A 9,910-nucleotide genomic window follows, 5' to 3' on the forward strand; every position below is an offset into this window, starting at 1 on the left:
GAGAAGGAGAGGCAGGGAGAGAGAGAGAGGTCTTCCTTCCCTTGGTTCACTCCCCAATTGGTCGCAATGTCCAGAGCTGCACCCATCCAAAGCCAGGAGCCAGGAGCGACTTCCAGGTCTTCCCATATGGGTGCAGGGGCCCAAGGACTTGGCCGTCTTCTACTGCTTTCCCAGGCCATGGCAGAGAGCTGGATCAAAAATGGAGCAGCTGGGACTCAAAAGGGCACCCATATAGGATGCTGGCACTGCAGGTGGTGGCTTTACATGCTGTGCCACAGCACCGGCCCCTGAGGTTGAGTTTTAACATTTTGATAAAGGCGCAGCCGTCAGTGATGCGACCATCTCATAGGTGTTTGTTTTATTTGTGTCAAATCGATCCAGATTGAGCTGCTGAACGACTCATTTGTTCGGTGATCAATTTATTGGCCTTAGTTGTTTCTTTAAGTAGTTAGCTTTAGTTGACTTGTTTTCATCTGCCCTTGTACCTGCATCTTAAAGAATGTCATTTTGTCACCAATTCTGTTAGTTCCACATCTGCTGGAGCTGTAGACTGCGGCGCAGAGCAGGGCGGCCCTCAGGGAAGCAGCGTCCATTTCCTGCGCTCTCGGGTCACGCCCAGTGCTTGCTCCAGGGATAATGACACAGGCCTTTTCAAGAAGATGGGACTGCCTTCTTCAAGCTCATCACCCCAGAGAGTTTGCCTCTGCGTTTTCTTGTTGAGGGGAATTGCATAGCAGTAAGTTTTGTCAAAGAGCAAGTTGTGTGTTGAATGTACACACATACATTTCACCAAATGTACACTGAAAGACCGTAACTTTTACAACTTACCCTCCAGATTTTCTTGAACTTAGGGTTGAATTATTACTTTTATTGATTGAAGAAGAAATACTCATTGGTACAAAGGGTCAAACTCTGGACAAAGCTAAGTGAATTCAGTAAGGTTGCAGTATACCGAGTTCTCATGCAAAAATCAGTAACTTTTTTTATATACCAATAATGAAATTACTGAGACAGAAATCAAGAAAGTAATCTCATTCACCATAGCTACAAAAATATATATAAATTTAATAACCAGAGGAAGTGAATGACCTGTAAAATGAAAATTACAAGACACTGCTGAAAGAAATTGAATGACATATGGAAAAACGGAAAGACACCAGTGTTTGTGGGTTGAAAGAGTTAGTAATGGCACTACCCCAAATCACCTACAGATTCATTGCATTTCTCACCAAGATACAACTGTCATTCTGCACAGAAGTAGAGGTAAACACCTAACATTTGCATGGAACCACAAAAGACCCAAAAAGCCAAAGCACTCCAAACAAAGCTAGAGCTATTACACCATCTGACTTAAACACATGCTACAAAGTTAGAGTAGCCAAAAGGGCATGGTTCTGGCATAAAAACAGACACAAAGATCAATAGGGGGCTGGCACTGTGGCTTAGCAGGTAAAGCCACTGTCTGGAGTATGAGCATCCCATGTGGGCGCCGGTTCTAGTCCCAGCTGCTCCACTTCCAATCCAGCTCTCTGCTGTGGCCTGGGAAAGCAGTAGAGGATGGTTCAAGTCCTTGGGCACCTGTACCCACATGGGAGACCTGGAGGAGGCTCCTGGCTCCTAGCTTCAGATTGGTGCAACTCCGGCCATTGCAGCTATTTTGGGGAGTGAACCAGCAGATGGAGGACCTAGCTCTCTACCTCTCCTCTCTTTGACTTTCAAATCAAAAAATAAATCTTAAAAAAAAAAAGATCAGTGAAACAGAATAGAAAACCCGGAAATGAAATTTCCATCCAGTTGATTTTCAACAAAGACAGCAAGAACATGCGTTGGAGAAAAGGGGTCTCCTCAATAAATGGTGTTGGGAAAACTATATGTCAACATGCAAAAGAAACTAGACCCCATTCCTTTCCATAGGCAAAAATCAACTCAAAATCCAGTTGATCAAAGACTTAAATTAAGACCTAAAGCAGTGAAGTTACTAGAATGAAACAGGGGAAATGATTGAGGACATTGATCTGGATAAAGATTTCTAAGTGTCATCCCCAAAGTACAAGCAGCAAAATAAAAAAAGGCAAATGAGATTACATCAAATTTAAAATCTCTGAACAGCAAAGTGAACAATCAATGGAGTGTAGAGATTTTTGTGAACTATTCATCCAACAAGGGATGAATGTTGCATCCAGAATACTGCAATAACTCCGACAATGCAACAGAAAAACAAATCCAACTGAAAACTGGCAAAGGAATTGAATAGACATTTCTCAAAAGAGGATACTCAAACTGCAAACCAGTGTATGAAAAAAATGTTCAGCGTCACCATAGATAAATTATGTGACCTATGAATGCCATATAGCAAAATGAACAAGACATTAATAAAAGGATTATCTCTTTCTTATCCTATTTTTGCCCAAATTTAATTTAATTTGTTTTTGCCCTTACATGGCAATGCCAGCCCCTTAAAAATTTTTTTTTTAAAGATGCTTTTGTCTTTTTGATAACAGCTATTCTACCTGGAGTGAAATGATATCTCACTGCAGTTTTGATTTGCGTTTCCCTAATAATTGGTGATGCTGACAAACTATAGCTTCTGAGATTGGTCTTTTGCTTAGCTGGTTTAGAAACACAGTGTTGAAATAGCACATCCGTGTTCTCATTATTTCATCTTTTCCTTCTTCAAATCGAACTTCCTCCATAGAATCATGAGGAACTGAGCACAGCTAACCTCCCTCAGTGATTATTTTTATCTCATCACTACAATTGCCCCGTCTATCAAATTCCAAGCCACTGCGTAGGATGCCTGCTTCTCATCTTGGAGTGCCCATTTGCGTCCTGGCTGCTCCGCTTCAGATCCAGCTCCCTGATAACATATCCTGGAAGGCAATGAATGATGGCCCAACTGCTTGGCCCTCTGCCACCTACGTGAGAGACCTAGCCAGAGTTCAGGGCTCCTTTCTGACTTCGGCCTGGCCAAGCCCTCGCTGTTGTGGGCATTTAGGGACTGTAGCAGCAGACAGAAGAGCTCGCTCTCTGTCTCACTCTCTCTCGCACACACACAAACACACACTTTCACTTTGCTTTTCAAGTAGATGAAAAGAAAATGAAATAAACATTAAAATACTTTTAAAAACTACAGCCACTGTTCACAAGTTGTATTCCATCAACCCAAACTTCCCAGTGCTAATCCAACTTAAGATCTAGCTTGAGTAATCATTACTCCTGACAATTTTAGAGTTTTCATCCACGGGGATATTTTACACGTTATGCTCTACAACTATCAGCATAGGTTAGGAAAAGGAAAATAAAAACAATAGCAAAAACACAGTGCAAAACTCGACTGACAACGTGATAATACATAGTCGTAAGCAGCAAAGTGAACTCCCTCCAGAAACACCTAGAAAACCACACCTCTCCCTTCAATCTCTGCTTACGGTGGTCTTCCATGGAGGCTTTCCAGAGTCTCCCTCCGGCTTCCCTGACAGACATGCCTTCGCTTCTGCCCAGCTTCCCATCCTTGCAGTATTAGAAGTCACTCCAGCTGTATCTGTCCTGGTGGAAAATGCACTTCCACGTATCCTCGCTTGCAGGTGCCTTTCCATACCAACTTTCCTGTACTATGCTGAGAGATTTTTCTGTACTATATCCCCACGAAATAATTAAATAAAAATGTGTGTGTGACTATTGTCTTCTATCCAAAACAAACCCTAACTGCATATTTCTAAACCACTTGTGGATTAATAATGTATCCCTTGTACTGTTTTTTTTTTCTAATGTGTTCAGATAAATACTGGATGCCTTCCCCCAAACAACTCATAACTTAATGTAGTCAAATGTATTTTCAACAGTAGGTAGCTGTCAATGGAGTCAGTATGTGTCAAGTAGCATATTCCTGTGATCTGAAATAAATCTCTATAAAGTAAAAACAAACAAACAAACAAACAAACAAACAAACAGGGGAAAGGATGCTGCCCTTACCGTGTAATGGGTTAAGCCTCCGCCTGCAGTGCAGCCGTACCATAGGGCACCGGTTCAAAACCTGCTGCTCCACTTCTGATCCAGCTCCCTGCTAATGGCCTGGGAAAAGCAATGGAAGATGGCCCAAGTGCTTGATCCCCGCTATCTAAGTAGGAGACCAGGAGGAGGCTCCTGACTTCTGGCTTTGGCCTGGCCCAGCCCCAGCCATTGTGGCCATTTGAGGAGAGTGAACCAGTAGATGGAAGGTCTCTCTCTCTCTCTTTCTCTCTATCTCTCTCTCTCTCTCCAACTCTGATTTTCAAATAAACAAATAAATATTTTTAAAAAAGACAAAAACATCCAATGCTACCAAAGATCTTAGCACTGTTGGTGGGAATGTGAATTAGTACAACCATTATGGCGAATGGTAGCACATGTCCTCAAAGGCTATAAATACCTTGTGACTCAGGTGTACCTCTGATGTGTATATTCCCAAAGAAATTGAAGTTAGTACACCAAAGAGATACCTGCACACCATGTTTAATGCAGCATTATCCTTGATAGCCAAGACAGGGACACAACTTCTGTGTACACTGATGGATGATTGAATGAAGAATGTGTGGTATTGCACAATGGACTATTATCCTTCCCCCGCCCAAAAAAAAAAAAAAAGTGACATTCTGTCATTTGAAGTTGCGTGGATAGAAGCTGAGGATCTTACGTTAGGTGCAATAAATCAGGCACAGAAGGACAGATACCATACACTCTCACTTATCTGTGGACACTGAAAATGTTGATCTCAAGGAATGAGAATAAAATAGGGGTTGGCAAAGCCTCATTTGGAAGAACTTTGGAGCAGCAGCAAGACTCAAGAACACGCTGAGCAGTCAATGACCCGAGGCCTCTCCTCACTGCCTCGTGAGTTCCTTCTCCCTTTTCCCCCTTCTGCTGCTCTGACTGCCTTTTGCAGCAGTGCCCAGAGCATCCCGCGCTCAATACGCCTACTCGGAGATTTCTAAGGAACCAGGACATTATCCATTCAGGATGGTTCCTCTCTACTGGTGCTGCAGCCGAGTCTTCAAAGCAGCCATCTCAGCGTTCTAGCAGGCTGGATGACAGGTGCACCGCTAGATCTGTGAATGTTACGAACGTGGGACCATGGCTACACTTCCTTCGCTGTGAAGTCAAATCACTGATCAAAAGGAACGTATGAACACCATCACAGTATATAAGGCATCTGTTAGGTTCAGGGAGGATGCTGTTGACCAAAGCATTAACGGCAGGGAAAGCAAACTACGTGTTTCTTCCAGCAAGGACCAAGTGTTGCCCCTCCTGGATGGAAGAAATCCAGTGTAATTGAGAAGTCGACAGTTATTTGGCTGCTGTCCCAAGAGACACTGTGTCCTTGCCCCACTGGTCACTTTCATGGTCACTGGCCACAGGTGACACTACATGCCATGTTTTTTTTTTTATTTTTTTCTTTTTATTTTTTGACAGGCAGAGTTAGACAGTGAGAGAGAGAGACAGAGAGAAAGGTCTTCCTTCCATTGGTTCACCCCCAAAATGGCCGCCATATCCGGTGTGTTGCTCCGATCCGAAGCCAGGAGCCAGGTGCTTCCTCCTGGTCTCCCATGTGGGTGCAGGGCCCAAGCACTTGGGCCATCCTCCACTGCCTTCCTGGGCCACACCAGAGAGCTGGACTAGAAGAGGAGCAACCGGGACCAGAACCCAGTGCCCATATGGGATGCCAGCGCCGCAGGCAGGAGGATTAGCCAAGTGAGCCGCAGCGCCGCCCAAGATGATCTTGAAAGAACCAGGGAATGCCATGGCCTTCTTGTTCGGAAAGTCTTCCCAGTTCGCATCCATGGGCTGTGTACAGGCAGCTGAGCTCTCTCTCCCACTCTCTCCGTGTTCCTAGTTATTCTCTTCATTGTGAGTGGAGGCAGCTAAAGACAAATGGAAGCACAAGCTACATGGTTTAGAGGAACAATTCCGAGAGTCTAGCTTTTATCTCAACGTCAGGGGCTATTTGGGCCTCGGAAGAATGTCTGGGCAGCTGATGAGAATCTTATGGTTGAAGAGAAAAGCTGGTTCTCCTTGATCTCTGATCTAGCATAGAGGGGATAGGGGCAGTTCGCTCAAGCCAGGATACTCGAGGGTCCAACAGGAAGACACCTGACGGGCCCCTTGCTTGCTTTTCCTTCTGTTTGGCAGTGAAGTTGGAGACTTCAAGGTTTGTCCTTAAGCAAGGAGTGACATTTTGCTGGGGAAAAACATCTGATCTGGAGCACTTGGGATTAACCGTGGGTAGGGATTCCCAAGGTTGCCTGCTGATGTTCCTTGTATATTTTGGTTCTATTGGCCTGAATTGGGAACTTGGATTTTGCCTCTAAAAAAACAGCAACTGTGGGGTACAGTGGGTTAAGCCTCTACTTGGGGTGTCAGTGTTCCATTGTGGGGTGCCTGGTTTGAGTCCTGGCTCCCCTGCTTTCCACCCAACGTCTTGCTGATGTGCATGCTGGATGGCAGCAGATGATGGCCCGAGTACTTGTACCCTGCCACCCACATGGGAGACCCAGATGGAGTACTGGGCTGTCTGATTTGGCATAGCCCAGACCTGGCTATTGCAGGCATTGAGGAGTAAACTGGCGGATAGAAGAGCTTTCTCTGTTTATCTGCCTTTCAAAGAAAAATAAAATTATTAAATATAGTAGAAAACTTTGATTTTGGGGGGAAAAAGTGGCCCAGGTGATATTTATTGTCAAGGGACACTTAAGAAGCCCTGCCTTGGGGCAAGAGGGCAGCTTTCTCAACTCTGCTGAAAGAAGCTGCTGTTTAATCCCGGAAGAGAGATGTCTGTGTGGACAGATGAGGAAAGGGAGGGGGCTACAGTCACCACCAGGGAGAGGAGGAAACGCAGGCTCTTTGGAACTTTTGGCGTTCAACATTAGGCATAGTCATGGATCAAGCTACTTCTCTAAATCAGCTTGGGTTTGGTTGCAAAACACAGCAGGCTCAAAGTCATAGCTGTTGGATTTGCTACAGATGCCGGGAACTACGCGGCCACCCCGAGGGGAGCGTCTGCAGCGCCTGTCCCTGCCATGTCACGTCCCTCCTGCTGCTGGCGACTCAGTCTCTGCCAGGGATGTGCAGCACGGACAGGTTTCCAACAGCATCCTTCCTTTCCCAGGGCTGAAATGACTCCCCAAGTTCAGAAAACAAAAGGCAGGTGAAGAAGGAGCAGGACCCCAGAGCTGTGTGAGAATAGTTGCTAACGTTGAAGTATTGCTGCGGTTTGAGTGTGCTCCCCTAAAGGTCAAGTACTGAACACTGTATCCCCAGAGTCGTATGTTGGAGGTCATTAGGGTCAGATGAGGTCAAGAGGCTGGGCCCTGATGACCTTAGCGGCCATCCAAGAAGAGGAAGAGACCTGAGCTGGCCCACTCAGCCTGTCTCCCCGGGGCATGCTCTCTGCTGCGGGGTACTGGAGTTCCCAGCCTCCAGATCGGTGAACAATGAATTTATCTGCCCTAGAAATCATACAGTTAGCGGTCTTCTGTTCCAGCACTGGAAACAGACGAAGACAAGCGCCATCGTCACCATCGTCCTAGCTGCCTTAGGAACTCATACGCGGTCCGAGCCCACACGGCTGTCCGCCCCGACTCCTGGGCTGGCCAGCAGGACAAACAGAACGTGGCCGAGTTAGCTCAGGCACTCCCACAGGCCTGGTTCCGGTAGTACGGAGCCAGCGGGAGCAGTGTTTGCAAGGTTGTTGGCAGGGCACCTGACCATGCATTTTTTAACATGAGTGAGCGAATGAAGTGAATCGGAGACATGGCTTGTCCCTGACCTCCCATCACAGACCTCTGCTTGTGGGCGATTTATGAGAAGACTTCAGGCTCCGCTTCCCAGACCTTTATCCTTCCAAACGAAGTCCAGCCCTGGACGTGTCATACTCTGTTAACCACAGCAGCCCAAAGTTCTTCCAGCCTCATTCTGGACCTGGGACTCGCGGGCTCTCACGGCCCCGTCCCCCTAAGGAGCGGCCCTTGAGACCGGAGTCATGGAGCCGGGCGGCGGCCGCCTGGAGGACTTCCCTCTCAACGTGTTTGCCGTCACCCCTTACACCCCCAGTACTGCCGACATCCAGGTGTCCGACGACGACAAGGCGGGGGCCACCTTGCTCTTCTCGGGCATCTTCCTGGGACTGGTGGGCATCACGTTCACCGTCATGGGTTGGATCAAATACCAAGGCGTCTCGCACTTTGAATGGACCCAGCTCCTGGGGCCCATCCTGCTGTCAGTCGGGGTCACGTTCATCCTGATCGCTGTGTGCAAGTTCAAGATGCTCTCCTGCCAGCTGTGCAAAGAAAACGAAGAAAGGGCCCTGGACTCGGAACCGACTCCAGGAGGACAATCGTTTGTCTTCACTGGCATCAACCAACCCATCACCTTCCACGGGGCCACCGTGGTGCAGTACATCCCTCCTCCTTATGCACCTCAGGAGCCCCTGGGGATGACCGCCCCGTACCTGCAGCCCGGGGTGAGCCCCTGCGGTCTCCTATCCACTGCTGGGGTAGTGGCCGCGGCGCCGAGTCCTCCCCAGTACTATAGCATCTACCCGCAAGGCAACGCCGCGTTTGTGGGTGAGGAAGACTGGCCGTGTGGCGTGGATGGTAGCGGTGACAGGTACGGCGTGTGGGCCGGGGACGTTCCCCTTTGCAGCTGGCACGGTGGTGGCCTCTGGCTGCGTTGCTCTCGGATCGGGAGGGCTTGTGGTTGACCCTGCAGCCTGCTGCCCAGGAGGGTGGCTTTGTTTTGGGCATAGGCTTCGGGCTGCGATGCATCGTGCTTCCTGTTCCTGTTTTAGGTCCAGCCGTGACGCTCCGCGGCCAGAGGAGTCCCAGCTGCCCGAGGGGGACTGTGCCTGCTTCTCTCCCCCGCCCTATGAGGAGATATACTCCCTCCCACGCTAGAGACGCTGTGCATGGGGACCGGGGCCACACGTGGGTCCTTGCTACCTGGCAGCTGAAGTGTTCTATGCAGCCTTCAGAAGTCAGATGGCAGAGCGGCCCAACAGAGGTCACAGAGCAGTAAAAATTAGGCTGGGCTGGGGAGATCCCCTCGGGTAAAAGAATCGCCCACCGAAGGCTCAGGATCAGCTGTTCCACCTGCTTGTCTGTCACCCAGTCTCTTCCCTATTTGAAGACCTTTGGGTCTCCATGTAAGCTTCGGCGGCCACGGGAGAAATCGCTACCTCTGAGATCTGGGGAATTTCCACAGCGGCGAGCATGGGCTGGGATGGGGGAGGGGGTGACAGGAGGACAGCTCAGGTTTCTGGTGCCCTTCACTGGTCCCAAGGCAGACTTGGTGGCCCAAATGACACTGCTGCCATCTGGTCTCTCCTGGAGACTCTGGGCATGTTAAAGGCTGCAAAATAAGTAAATACAATGGAATAAAATAAAATACCGTCTTCTGGAAGAAGAGTATTGGATGGCTGGCTAACCCATATGAAAGGAATAATACTAGGATATGAGGTGAATAAATCCTGGAGGTGTCACTGCTCCCAGTGACTCCTGGCTGCTGCTGTTCTCTAACCTTGAAGTGTGATGTGCATGAGGGGCTCTTAGCCCACCCAGGCCAGGGGCGGGGCTGGGCATGAGCTCACCATGCCCAGGGCAGCACAGAACACACGCACCTGTCTAGGCACTCGGAGATCTCAACCGCTGGAAAATCATGAATTGCGGAAGCAGCCTTTGTGCTAAGGTCAAGCTTACTTTCTTAATAAAAAAAATACTTAGATGTTCTTCAGCTCCTTGACTATGAATTATGTACTAAATATCCAGAGGAAGTAGGGGCAGGCGTTTGACCCAGCGGGCGAAGATGCCCTTGGGGAGGCTTGCATCCCATAGTAAAGTGCCCGGATTACCATCCCAGCTCTGCTCTTGATTCCAGCTTC

General features: G+C 48.3%; 1 protein-coding gene across 1 annotated transcript; it reads left to right on the top strand.

Moving 5' to 3' along the window:
- The first annotated feature begins 8,014 nt into the window (after positions 1–8,014).
- Positions 8,015–8,927, top strand: TMEM174 (transmembrane protein 174). Its single transcript, XM_062211683.1, has 2 exons — positions 8,015–8,640; positions 8,822–8,927. Exons 1-2 carry the CDS (start codon positions 8,015–8,017, stop codon positions 8,925–8,927), a joined length of 732 nt encoding a protein of 243 aa, XP_062067667.1.
- Positions 8,928–9,910: the final 983 nt, after the last annotated feature.

Source organism: Lepus europaeus, chromosome 15, assembly GCF_033115175.1.
Source record: "Lepus europaeus isolate LE1 chromosome 15, mLepTim1.pri, whole genome shotgun sequence".
Taxonomy (NCBI): Eukaryota; Metazoa; Chordata; class Mammalia; order Lagomorpha; family Leporidae; genus Lepus; species Lepus europaeus.

Bases quoted from the DNA above. Each gene is read 5' to 3' on its own strand.
- TMEM174 (XM_062211683.1), top strand. From the start codon at position 8,015: ATGGAGCCGGGCGGCGGCCGCCTGGAGGACTTCCCTCTCAACGTGTTT. The intron at 8,641-8,821 runs GTACGGCGTGTG...TTCCTGTTTTAG, and splicing joins GTGGATGGTAGCGGTGACAG to GTCCAGCCGTGACGCTCCGC.